Here is a 13,257-nt window from a genome sequence, read left to right as displayed (position 1 = left end):
TCGAGCAGTAAGTTCTTGATTGATGAAAACATCTGTCTTCAAATTTTCCTCCAGATTTTCTTCTCATCAATTTCAAGAGTTTGTAGAGTTCAAAACAAAACTTGTCGATTTGACACGAGGTGCGATCAGTTGTATTGCTTCAAGTAAATGTTTTTTCCCTTCAGTCATTCACAGCTGGTTTGATAAAATGTCCAGTGCATTTGTTAGTGATTTCATTTCCCAGTATGAATAACTGCCTGTACTCAACTGGTTTGATAAAATGTCCAGTGCATTTGTTAGTGATTTCATTTCCCAGTATGAATAACTGCCTGTACTCAACTGGAATGTTTTTTTTTGTAATCAAAAAAAAATTATGGGAAGTTCATAAATTAGATCATGAGGTTGTTGAAATAGTTTGTTTCGGTCATTTCTTGTTCGTATTGCTGTACCATTGGTCGCTGCGATGTGTCCATTCCTAAAGCTGTTGCTAATTTTTTGGGCAAATGGTCGCTGAATGCTTCGCGGCTAAAGATAAGATCTCTACACATTTCAGCGATTCCAACGTCATCGAGTTCAACTAAAACAGCGTCTCCTGCAGAGGAATGCATGTGTGTTGATTGGGACTTAGTCTAGTTCAAACAGGAATGACTAGATTTTACCAGAAGTTATAAATTGAGGTAAAGGATCAAAAGATCGAGAGAAGTGCTCAACAGGGAGAACAACAATGACCCGACCTGCAATCCAAATGAGACAATGGCAGAATCTTCGAGGGTCTCACCGGCTGGAGATAATACATCCTCATTTGAATGAAGTGTTTGCAGCAAAGAAGCAGCGCATCTGAAAAATGGAACATTCAAAGCACAAATCTACTGGAACTTCTACCGTAATTGGGACTTCCAAAATGCGCGACTTGAAGATGAAGCAGTATCCGAAAATGTATTACAAGCCTCAAGAAGCTTCAATAATCCAGAAATTGTCAAATAATCCAAAGATTGAAAAAATGGAACCTCAGAAGATTCAAGTTCTGGATTTGTGAGATGAACAGATGTAAGCGTTGGCAATGAAGACAAGGGAGAGTTTTCTGTAGATGACCTGGAACGCTCCACAGGTGAACTTTCAGGAGATTCATTGTAAGAAAAATTCGGGTCACTTTGAGATGATTGCATGCGGAGATTGGATTCAGGGGAGAGATTTCGAGCGAGGCGTTCCTTTGTACATAAATGTGCTAAAACAGCATTGAAATTTCGTATTGAACCCCAAGAGGCGCGTCCCACGATGTCTTTTCCATAAATAATCGATGTGATATTCCCACGATATTGAGACGCCGTACCGAGAGGAACAGCAGCCGGACATCCGAAGGAATAGGCATGAATGCGTTGTCCATCTAAACCAGCAATAACAGGATCTCTTAACCAGAGAAGGCACAACAAAATAGCGGCACCGCCTCCTGAAAAAAGATATATAAGCGTCGATTGTGGACAGAAATGTGTCTACCGAGAGAGTGTCCTCCTACAATAACCTTATAATCAAGATATTTTTCACACAATTCATGGACTGTGGGACGAATGCAATTATCGATTGACGCTGCGCTTGCTTGCATCCCGCTATGAGATCCGAAGGTTGCGTCAGGTTGACAACAAAGATCCGTCAAGACGTCAACAACTTCTGTACTTCCTCTGAGAGAGCGTTCAGATAAGAGAAGCTTTTTTATTTGATCAATGTCATTCAGCGTTATACCAACTACTGACCGTATCAGAATACAGATGCTTCGCGAACTATGATCGAGTATAACGAAATGTGCGGGATGATGGAGTTCGGAAAAATCTCGTTGAAGTAGAATCGCCTCAGCATCGACTCCCAACAATTCTTGAATAACGTCAGTAGATGATGCAGACTGGAAGATGTACGTGAATGTCCCAAAAACAAGATTGAATCCAACGTACCTTGACTCCAATTCGACACAAACGCAGCAAGGACGGACTATACGCCGCCAAAGTTTGGCGGTACCGATAAATCAAGTCGTTTAAAAAAAGCCTGTTTTCTCTCAAACTCAAGTCAATCGGCTTACAACTTCTTGGCGGATACGGCGCGCATGCCTTCTCTTGAATCATTGAAAGAGTGCCAAGTGCGCGACCAACATCAAGAGGAGATGCCGCTGAGACAATAGAGTAGAAAAACAATAGAGTTTGTCGTTTTTAGATGTTCGAACTCACTCTGTAATGGAGCTAACAACTCAAGAAGCGCATGTGCCGCCTGTCGTAATTCATTTTGACTGCGAAATCCCATTCCTGTTGAAGCTAACGCCGAACTAATTCCGGCGTCCATTCGCTGAACGCCTGAAAGAATGGAAGACGTGAAAACGCTCATGTATTCGGGACACACCATCAAGGGACCAGGAAATTCCAGTCGATGTCAATCCATGGGCGACACTTAATGCTTTCTCAACGCCAGTCGAAATTGAAGAAACAACGTCTTTCAATTGGGAGCTTCTTGCAGCGATGCGATGCTGAATGGATTCATGCCATTCGTCTTGAAGACTTAAACTTCCAGCGAGGGACCCCACGCAAGTCGAAAGAGCGGACGCAGTTGCATTAATGCCTAAGGTCGAGGCATCGTGAAAGTCATCGCACTAGACCGACAGCTTACTTCTATCAGCGAATCCAGCAGTGGAGATGTTGACATTTGATGCAATATGATACGATGAGGATGACAGCACGTTGGCAAAACGAAGTCCTGTTTCCATGGCTGTCATAGCATGCACAGCAAACCTTGTTGCGGGATAGTGAGAGGATTCTATCAAGCGATCCGGGTGTTCTAAAACAGGCCCATCAAGAGCTTCAAAAGATTCAGACAAATGAGGAGCTGATTCAGGCGGCTGCATTCTTTACAAAGCGAAAAACGAAAGATTAGAATATTTCTTGAAGAAAATCTAGTGCATAAATTTCGGCAAGCAGAAGCAGAACATTGCTACTTCAATTTCTATGCTTGGAGCCAATAATAGTACAGGGACAATAAAAACGGGGAAAACCAAAAAATCAGCGGGACTGATGAGAACAGATGGATCATGACTAGCGTTCTCAAAAGAGTGAGGCCATTCGAATTGTCTGAATTTCGTTTGGGGAAGCGGTTTTCTTCTTCTGCTAGTTCGCATTTCTTGCATGAGGAATCGAAGCCAGATCCAGGGCATTGGCGGTCTGACCCTCAGTTCCAAGGCCCACCAAAAAAATGGAGGAATTTTAAGAGCCACCCAAGGAAGAAAACATTTCGAGATGTTCTTTTCAATCCTTCAAAACATACTTCCTCATTTGTAACGTCATGGCTCAGCATTGCTGTTACTCTGTATAGTATTTTCAGTCTCGGATGGGGTGAGTGATAGGACGTGATTGCTTCGAGCAAACTGGTCTACTTTCAGGAGAGACAATCGGTCAGAGACGTCGCAAAATGATGCAAGAGCGTCTTCAAATGGAATACGGATTATCTGAAAGTGATTTAGATGAAATTGAAGGCATGGAAGAAGCCCCTCTATCTGATGATGACGGACAGCGCTATGGCGAGGTAATGGACATCCTGATCGAGCCGAAACGTGGGGAATTTTCAGCAAGGTAACAGAAAAATGGTTTAACGGATCAAATACGCATGTGATAGAATCACTGAGCCATGGATGGAACGACTGAATGCGGGGACTCCAGCGGAACCTTCAGCATCAAGCTTACCTGCAGTCGTTGCGTATGAGCAATTAAGACAGGTATGAAAGTTACAGTCGCTTGTTTTACCGCGTATTTCAGAAACGTCGAGGTCTTCCTGCTGAAGTCATTGATTTTGTGAAAAAAACGGATGATGAACTTCTAGTTGACCAGCTCTTGGAAAGAAAGGAACACCAATCACCATTATCAAGCTACGCGGACCAGTTTCCTGGAGAAGACGACAGTGAAACGGTTCGCCTACCAAGATCTGGAATTAGAAAATAGGGAAGTAACTCGGGATCTTTTTAAAGAACAGGTTCACCTGCTTTGCACTCTGCATGCGCTGATGACTTCATGTTTTGAGGGCAATGTGCGTAACTCCCTCAATATTTTATTTGAATCATGAACAACTTCTACCAAGAGGATCAATTTCACAAGAATTTTCATGCAACTAGTTTTGGCGGGACGAGCAGTTGTAAATGTCTCGTGTAAATTAAAAGATCCCTTCCCTTTTCTCTTGTTTGAAATATTGTTATTGTACTTTTGGTTTTCTGAAGGATTGTTGATTTCCGCTTTTGCGTAAAACTTCATTTCATTCTTTTCTTTAGTTGAATCAAATACTTTTTCATATTATTGATCCCCTTTGATGCAACTTCTTTTTGACCCTCCATCGTTTGAGTGACTTCAATTCAAGTGTCTTGCTTACACTTTAGTGTTCATCTGATGGTTAAAAACCAGAGCAGGGATTGCTAAAAGTCATTTACCGTCTTTTTACGTCCCGCCGTGTCGATTGTCTTGATTCATCTTGAATCCGACGTTCACCATTTTTCTTCAGTGTTGCCCTCTTCTATTGAGAGTATTGAGAAATATTCAACTGGAGGTCTTAAGTGGAAGTCTTCATCTTGGAAGTCTTCTTCCCACTGTTACTAGAATTCTCTCCGATGGCCAGTTTGAGAATGAATCAATTTTACAAGGTAGAGACGATTTTCTTCATTGCTTTCAATTTTTTAATTTTCACAGACTAAAACTTGTCCGTGGTTCTTCAAAGGGCGTTGCGAGAGGGGATCAACATGCCGTTTTGCTCACAATGAACATGAGAAGCGTGATTTGCCTGATCTATCGAGAACCAGTTTCTGCCCTTCTCTTTTGAAAGTCAGTCCAAAATTCAGTCCAATCATCTCCGAAGATCTTTTTTCAGAGAGGCGTTTGCCCTGATCAAAACTGTCGATTCGCACACAACGTCGATCAGTTGAGAGCCACTGAGTGAGTTTAAGTTGAAACATAATTTCTTATTCTTCTCGAGTTGCAACATAATTTCTTTAATTCTTATTCTTCTTGAGTTGATTGTTTCTTTAATTCTTATTCTTCTTGAGTTGATTGTTTCTTTAATTCTTATTCTTCTTGAGTTGATTGTTTCTTTAATTCTTATTCTTCTTGAGTTGATTGTTTCTTTAATTCTTATTCTTCTTGAGTTGATTGTTTCTTTAATTCTTATTCTTCTTGAGTTGATTGTTTCTTTAATTCTTATTCTTCTTTAGTGACATGTATAAAACGTCGCTATGTTTTATGTTCATGAAGAGCCGTTGTGAGGCTGGGAGTGCTTGTAGACACGCCGTAAGTCAATTGCAATCACATTTTTGGGACACTTCTCTTTTCAGCATGGAACACATGATTTGCGGCCCACAGTCGGGTCCGAAAAACAACGGGGATCGCTGTCGTCAACAAACGGATTCTCTCTCGCTGAATCTGATCAACCAACTCTTGTGAGTCATCGCTCGAATCGTGCAGCAGATCAATATTCACCACCTGAGGAAGCAATTGGGTCAAACTATCATCATCCGCATCAGAAGATCAAATCTCAATCAAATCGACGAATGCATCGATCTTTACATGCGAATGACTTGGATCAGCGTCCATCTTCATTACGCGAGTTGTTGCACTTGCGCAAGCGCGATGATGGAGGCGAGTTGCATAATTGCATGCAAGACATGACTGCAAGGTCTAAAGAGTCCCATTTGAATCGCAATCAAAATCGAGCGCGATCTAGAAATTCGACATTTCGGACAAACGCCCCAATTGGAACGAACGACAATCATTCCGCTCGGTCCATGCAATCCGTGTCGCCATCCCAGTTCAACAATATTAATCAAGAATCCTCAGGCAGCTGTAGTGAAGATGGAATTAGTTTGCCGAATCGCCTGGATGATGCGCAAATTTTAGAATCCCTCAACGAAAGATCTGCAAGGAATTCGGCCAATCTTTTCATGTTCAATCCTCTACTCCATATGCCGGCTGGAGATCCTTCCTCGGGTCTTCCACCTCCAGTTCTTACAGGTCGACCAATGTCACCCACTCTCGATTATATGGACACACCGCAACAATCAACTCCATCAGTACCGTTGCTGCAGAACTATGCTCAGCTTCCCCCTAACTTCAATCCGTCCGTCCCTCTCTCGCCAAATCCATCTTACCAAGTTCTGCCGTCACTTGCAAATTTTGGAAGTCCCACTGTGCTCCCAATGCCAAATCCAACTCCTTCGTCGCCCTGCTTACCTTTGAACGGTGAGACATTTTCCTCTAATTGTTTCTATCCTGGATTTACTTCAGAACAAATGGCATCAACAATCAAGCTTCTCAACACCTTTTTCCAGCCTCAGAACCCTCTTCCCTTCAATGCCTCTCCTGTTTCTCAGCCTCAGGGAGTTTGGGCCCCTCATCTACTCAATGGATGTCCAGCGTCACCCAACGCTGTCGCAAAGAGTACTCCTGCAGCTGATTCTACAGCACTCCAAAACGGACTCGAACAAGATGCTTCTTTCCCAATTCTTCCAACTGAAACTGATGCTCATTTGTTTCAAACGAGTAACCAGATGCCGTGCCCCAATCCAACAGGAGATGCCTTTGCAAACAACTATCTTGCGTCATTCGGAGCGCGCCCGAATCCTGCATCAAGCGACCCCTTATCGATTGAGCAAGCAAGGGCCATGCAGTATGCCTACGAGATGTATCTGTCTCAAATGCAAGCTGTATCCCTCATGGCTTACCAACAACAATTCGCCCAAACTCCCGGATTTGTTTCCCCACAAATTTCTCCCTCGCCGCCATCTGTCGCTGTCGTAGGAATGCCGCAATCCTTTGGGACTCTTCAAAATAACCAGGAATTGCCACCAACAATCATCCATGATCCCGTACAACAGTCTCAAGGAACGAGCTCCCCAACAGGCTCTTCGGTGACGCATTCCTTCCATCCCATGGACTCTGATAAGGCAGAAGAAGGAACGAGGGCACGAACGTTCGCTGAGAGTGAAGATGGAGATACACTGACTTCGCAGACTATTGATTACTCTGGAGTTTTGTCTGCATCGCTCCCAGGGATCAACCACAGCATGATGTCTTCGGTTACTAGCCGAATTGCAGAGTCGAAAATGTTGGAAAGCCAGATGATTGAGGGATCCCACATGTTGAATGGGACATGTAGCAGCACCGCTATCTGTCCAGATTTTGGCGATCTTCTCTTCGACTCGATCGCCTCGGGCCAGAGGTTTGGATCCTCACCCCACTCCTTCGTTGGTCAGACTCCTGAATTTGGAGTCTCTGCTTCTAGACTCGCACCGGGAGTTACGAGATGTTCTCCAGCACCACTGGACGACGATGCTGTCATCCTTCTCACAGATGATCCGAGGGCGCCAAACGAAACTGAAAATAGCGATATTGAAGATGCAGCAGACGGGTCCCGTTCAATACTTCGTAAGTGACGCGCCTGAGTTTTCTATTTTCTCATTATTTCTGCCCTGCAGTGAAGCGCGCGAGGTCGATGGAACTTATGAGAGGCGGATTTTCGCGGACATCCAGCCAGGAATTGCGCTGCGAATCCCCAAGCGGAGTTTGCGTTTCCTTGCCAGAAATCAACAAGCCTATTCGAGACTCGGAAGCGAGCCCCAATAGCGGCCGTGATGGTACCGCTTCGAGCATTCTCTCATTCGGGGAGCAGTTGCATTGCGAGGCCCGGGACGACTCTCAACAGGAACATCTTTTTGAAGAGGGATCTCGAGTTCTAAACGATTTTGAAGGACACCTCGAACCCCCAATTGTTCTAATATCTGGTCCTCCTGAGAAAGAACTGGCAAGCCTCGAGTCATCGAGAAATCCCACCTTTGCGCTGGAAACACGTAGAGACGGCAAAAGTGAGGGTTCACTGAACAGCAGTCTTCATAAAGTTCCTTCCGAAGACCTCCTACAGCACCACCGCGGCCGAGTGGGGCTCGCAGACTATCTTTGCTTGGCGGCGGATACAACAGACAGTTGCCAAAACGAGGAAAGCTTTTTGGGAGAGTTGAACTCGATTCAGAGTTCTGGTTTCAGTCAACTTAGTGGAACCTCCCTAAGAATTGCAAGCACCTCACGAAAAACGGCGTCAGATGAAGAAGATGACACCAACAACGCTACAGCAGCAACGACCGCGGCTCCAACTCCAACATCAGTGTGTTTTACCATGGAGGAGGAAAAGAGTGACGCTAACTCGTATCTTCAGCGGGGAAATATCAACCCATTCGCCGCAGCTCTCTTGGGAAAGGATACTACTGCCGCATTCGCGTGGGCGACAGCTGCTCAAGACAGGAGTGAGAAGGTCAAGACCCATCAGGATAGTGTCTCCTCAAGATTACAACCCATATCCAGAAGGCACTCTCTGTCAACCATCTGCCCTCGAGAAGATGATGTTTACACTGAACATGAGATAACCACGCAAAGAAGATCATCCCAAGACGTTCTCTCTGTGTCCCAATCATGGAATCAAGAGACTCCCTCAGACCTCTTTCTATCGCCTCCTCGTTCAACCAATACAACCACATTTGCATCGCCTCAATCGCTTTGGCTTCGAGGAGACGCTGCGGCCTTCGCCACCGCTTCTCCTTATTTTGAGTTGGCAGGGGAGGATGTTGAAGTCAAGGATCCCACTTTGGAGGGGCTCAAAGTCCCAACCCTCGGCTCGCTCTTCCTCGACTGGCCGAGACATGCCATGTCTCCGTCGTCTCAATAAGCTCTCACAGAGTCTGTTCAAATTTTCTTCTTCTTATCATTTTTTTTCACTTCCGATATTCTCAACGTCTGAGTCCCTATTGAATTATGAAACAATAATAGAAATTGTTGTCATATGCTCGAGAACACCATGAAGCTGGTTTGTTGGGGTTGTGCAAAACTGAGTTGATGACCAGCATGTTTCTACAGGCAGATGTGAGGGCGAACAATTGACGAATTTTTGTGCACTCTGGAAAAAACTGATCTCATTGATTTGGCGCCGCACACCGTTTTTGATTCCTTGTTGTTTGAACGCCACATGCGTGATTCCTTCCGTAAAGTGAACCTAAGGTCATCAAGCTCTAAACAACCTATTGGTTCATCCATATAGATGACGCGTGAAGTGCAAACGCTTGTCGGATTCTACTAAACCAGAATGTGGCAAGTAGGGTGTCTGTATCAAGAACATCCTTTCTAGATCAGCCTAGCTCTCTGCAAGCGGTCAACATGCAAATATTCTGTGATGAAACCTTCCACCATACCGAGTGTGCAACCCTCGCGTCGGTTGGATCACTCCTGATTTTACCTGTGGAAACTAAACTATACATTTCATGGCGTAGACAGCAAAAGACACATTCATGAACAAAAGACAATTGTACTAAAAAAGGTCAACTGCTCCACCATGGAGATCAGATGCCTTGTTGACCGTAACACATCAAAGGCTGAACGGAATAAACCAGTGATACAACATGTTACAAAATCTTCCCAACACGACCCAAGAGTTTTCTATACCAGGGTCTAAGAATGCAGACAACGGATACACACATTAATTTGAAAACAAGGACCGACTTGACTGGTTTTATATTTTTTTCTTTAATCTTTTCTTTGATGTTGTCATACCACTTGAGAGATCCTCCTCAGTCGCTTTGACGAGATCCTCCTTAGTCGCTGCGACGCTGTACGCGGGGTGTCATGGAGATACCTTTGCAACCATTTTTTCTTTTTTTCGTCGGCTAAGTTTGGAAGGCTTTTAGTTGGGAAAACTGACACTTTTTTATTTGTTTCGCCGAAGATGTCATCTGAAAAAGTTGCCCATCGTCTTTCCTCCTCCAACTTTGAATTGTTTTGTTCTAGGCGATCAATGAACAGAAGAAAAGTCGACGAGTTGATAAAATCCCCACGACGGGTTTTGAGCTCCCTTTTTGGAATCCTGACATTCGAGAAATGAAACAGTGATTAACACATCATGGGTGGTGTTGTCAGTCGCACCCTTCATCTTCCCCAAATCCAATTCTGAAAAATTCTAATAATTTGAGCAAAATGAGAAAATGAACTGTTGAACTGATCTCCATAAAATGTGTTAGTTTTCACAGGGATAATCAGGAGTGATCCAACCGTAGCGAGGGTTGCACACGATCTCTGTATGGGATTCATGGAATGGCCGAAGATTTCCGTAGAATTTTTGAAACATGCTGATTGTGTGGATGGCTAAGCTCATCTAGAAAGGATTTTCTTGGCTGCTCATCGTGTATGCTGTGGTGCATTTTTTGTTGCATTTTTAACTGTATGGCCCTGTTCTTGGTTTGCTGTTCTTGGGTTCTTCTTACGCGCGCATTCTCGCTCAAGACATTTTTTCACAAATGTTGGCACGGGCCGCTTGGGAATTTTTCATCCCTCACATAAAATGCAAGAAGCAATATAGATGTCGACAAACGCATGGCACCACAATCTGTATGGGACCAATAAAACCATGCACCCATCAGATGTGCAAAACATTGTATTAGAACATTTTGGCAATTGCATCAAGGGAGTCGCTCCCATCCGTTCGCTTCGGTGTCAAATAAAGCTGAGCAAGACGAGACGGTTTGACTTAATAATGGCGAAACAAAAAGCTAAAAAACTAAAAAACTACTTCCACTTCTTTCTCTTTTTAGAGTGCGAGGAACCTTTAGGTTTCGACGATTCAACGCCAGAGCTAGCGAAATACTTCGGAACGGAAAGAGTTGAGAGGCCGGAAGCCTTCAACGAGAAAGCTGCAGGCAAAATCTTTTCTGCGCGATCAAGAACATTCTCCGAAAAGCTGGCTAGAGAAGCGGCATTCTCTTTTCTTCGTTTTTTCGTTTCTTTTGTTGCTTTCAATCCTTCAGATTTGCTGTTAGACGCATTCGTCTCGCATTCTACGACTTGTTCTTTTCTTTTCATCCATTGACGGCTAGGTGTTTCCAATAGGGCTGTCGCTAGAACGTTCTCGGATCGCTTCTGGGTTTTTCGTCTCTTTTTCGGTCGTTCTCCTATCTTGCTCTCTGCCATCGATTTTGTTGCTGAAGCTTCGAGCAAATCGGGATGAGACATTGACGACAGCAACTGTTCACCCTTTTGTTTCTTCCGTTTTGCCCCTGCTTTATCGATAAGCACCTCATAGCTTGTTGCAAATTTGATCTTGTCTGCAGGTTCCTTTGATTCCATCGGACTTTCTTCTTGACGTTCAAGTTCGGCTCGCGAACGCTTTCGTGAAGAGCTCGAAATCATCATCGGTTCTGTCGACTTCATAAAATCTTGCGATATTAAAGTAGAAACAGCTCGCGCTAATAAACGCCCTTGTTGAATAATTCCATTAAATCCGGACGAAACCTTCTTCCGAGCGTCGATCGGTGTTGAAAGTTTTACGTTCCTCTCAGTCGAGTCTCCCTCAGCTACCAACACCTCAAAGGCATCGGCCCTGGAGGCCTCAGGGGCGTCACTGCGCTTTCTTCTTCTTACAGATGAGGAAACAGAAATTCGAACTGCAGGACGATCAATTGAAGCATAAGAATCATCGTTGGTATCCGATAGCGCCTGATCGTCGACGTCCGTCGGTCCGGACGGCTTCTCATCGACATCTTCTTCCGATCTCATGGAGGATCCGAGGGGTAGAGCAGGGGCGAATTCTTCAATCTGTGATGGAATTGGGTCAGTCTGGGATGTCAACTCAACTACAGGAGCCACGGAGTTTTTCTGAAGAGTGGAAGATGTCTGACGATCAAGAACGTTCCTCACTTTAATGACTTCAAGTATTTCTAAAGCTTTCTCATGGACCAAACGTGGCAAGGGATTAACGAGCGACTGAAGATCAGACCATGTGTGCGGTATCTGAAATCAAAATTGGATCTTGAACTCATGTGAATCACATACACTAGTTGCGATTCGAATGACTAAAACAGAATTAAGAAGCGTTGTCGGATGTTCATCCCTCGCCTTCGCTAACGACTCTCTCCAATCGATCAGGCCGGTCTGATTGGAAGCAAATGCAATCCATAGAAGAGGAAAGACCCACCAAAACATTGAATGAAATTGGGGCCATTGGGACTTGATATTTCTTGATCAATGCCGTAGCAGCTGCGACAGAATCAAAAGGTCCCTCAGTGTAAACTTTCAACGAAATTTCACGAGATCTCTCGAATACCGCGCGCATTCGTTCTCTGCCGACCTGAAAGGAAAGCGAAAACTATCGAGCGAGTACCTCAAGTGAGATCCTCACTTCTTCTGAGGTGGAGGCAGATCCCCTGGGGCGCCTTGGTTAACAAGTCGTTTCGTATTTTATCATAGATGTACAACAAATAGTGAGTATCTGATCTCGCGTAGTTAATGAAGTCCTGAGGCAAAGGCCTCGTTCGCCAATCCTCCAATTGGTATCTCTTATCAGCAGATATCTGAAACAAGAACATATAAGATAGATCTCCAACACTGAAATACCAACTTTGCAGTAAAACATGAGGAGATTCGCTAACGAGGCCCCCCCTGGAGTTTCCAAAACACGCGCTGCTTGTCCCGTATCAAACAAATTGACAAGATAGACAGCAAAGTCCCGCTGAAGCCAAATGACATCTGAATCCGAACCGTGAAGAACTTTAACAATTCGAGGATCTGCTGTTATCTCATTCAGTCTAACAAGTTCATCTTGAAGATTCACTGGATCGATAATGAAATCTTTACTTCTTGTGCTCATCTGAATCAGGCACGTGATCCCTCGATACGAATGTTGTGAGTGATGTTCCAAATCTATTGCAACCTCTCGACAACGCGGATCATCGACAATTTCACGGATCATATTATCAAGGTCTTCAGCTGTTCGGATCATAACGAGAGGCGTCGTCTCGAGCGGTTGATAAATCCTTGGTTCGCATAATCCGAACATCTTCTTTCCTTCAGGAGTTGACTGATTTTCCCAGTTCAGAGCGTGAATTTCCTCCTCGTATGGATGAGGCAAAGGGGGAAGGGGATTAATAGGCCCAATGGATTCCCCTGACATCAGCGTTGCAACTTGCAGATGAGCTTCTCTGAACCGGGGATCCAGTGGCTTGATTCCATGTGGCTTAGCTGTTATCATGGAACGAATCGACCGGAATCAACCCGTGAAAATTTCCAGTAAGAAGTTTGAGTTGGAGTTGCTATGAGCGATTTTTTTGCGTGAGATGGGTGACCGGACGAATCCTTATTCTCCTGAATAAATTTGCTCGCTGACTTCAGTGACAAAATTGGATTCTCCAGACGACTTTCCTTTTCAGCTGAGAGAATCGAGCTCATAGGCGTAAGGGGATTC

At 44.3% G+C, this 13,257-nt stretch overlaps 1 protein-coding gene across 1 annotated transcript; it reads right to left on the bottom strand.

Annotated features, from left to right (window-relative positions):
* Positions 1-10,586: 10,586 nt before the first annotated feature.
* LOC129617701 (uncharacterized) lies at positions 10,587-13,044 on the bottom strand. Its single transcript, XM_055532814.1, has 2 exons — positions 12,415-13,044; positions 10,587-11,807 (listed from the first exon to the last, which is right to left on the bottom strand). Exons 1-2 carry the CDS (start codon positions 13,042-13,044, stop codon positions 10,587-10,589), a joined length of 1,851 nt encoding a protein of 616 aa, XP_055388789.1.
* Positions 13,045-13,257: the final 213 nt, after the last annotated feature.

This window comes from Condylostylus longicornis, unplaced genomic scaffold (assembly GCF_029603195.1).
Source record: "Condylostylus longicornis isolate FDR11 unplaced genomic scaffold, ASM2960319v2 ptg000614l, whole genome shotgun sequence".
Lineage (NCBI taxonomy): Eukaryota > Metazoa > Arthropoda > Insecta > Diptera > Dolichopodidae > Condylostylus > Condylostylus longicornis.
This window is presented reverse-complemented; position numbering and strand designations above follow the sequence as displayed.

Excerpts from the sequence above, each read along its gene's own strand:
- LOC129617701 (XM_055532814.1), bottom strand. The coding sequence starts at position 13,044 with ATGATAACAGCTAAGCCACATGGAATCAAGCCACTGGATCCCCGGTTC. Across the intron at positions 11,808-12,414 it reads TCCTCATGTTTTACTGCAAA|ATACCGCACACATGGTCTGA; the intron begins GTTGGTATTTCA and ends TTTTGATTTCAG.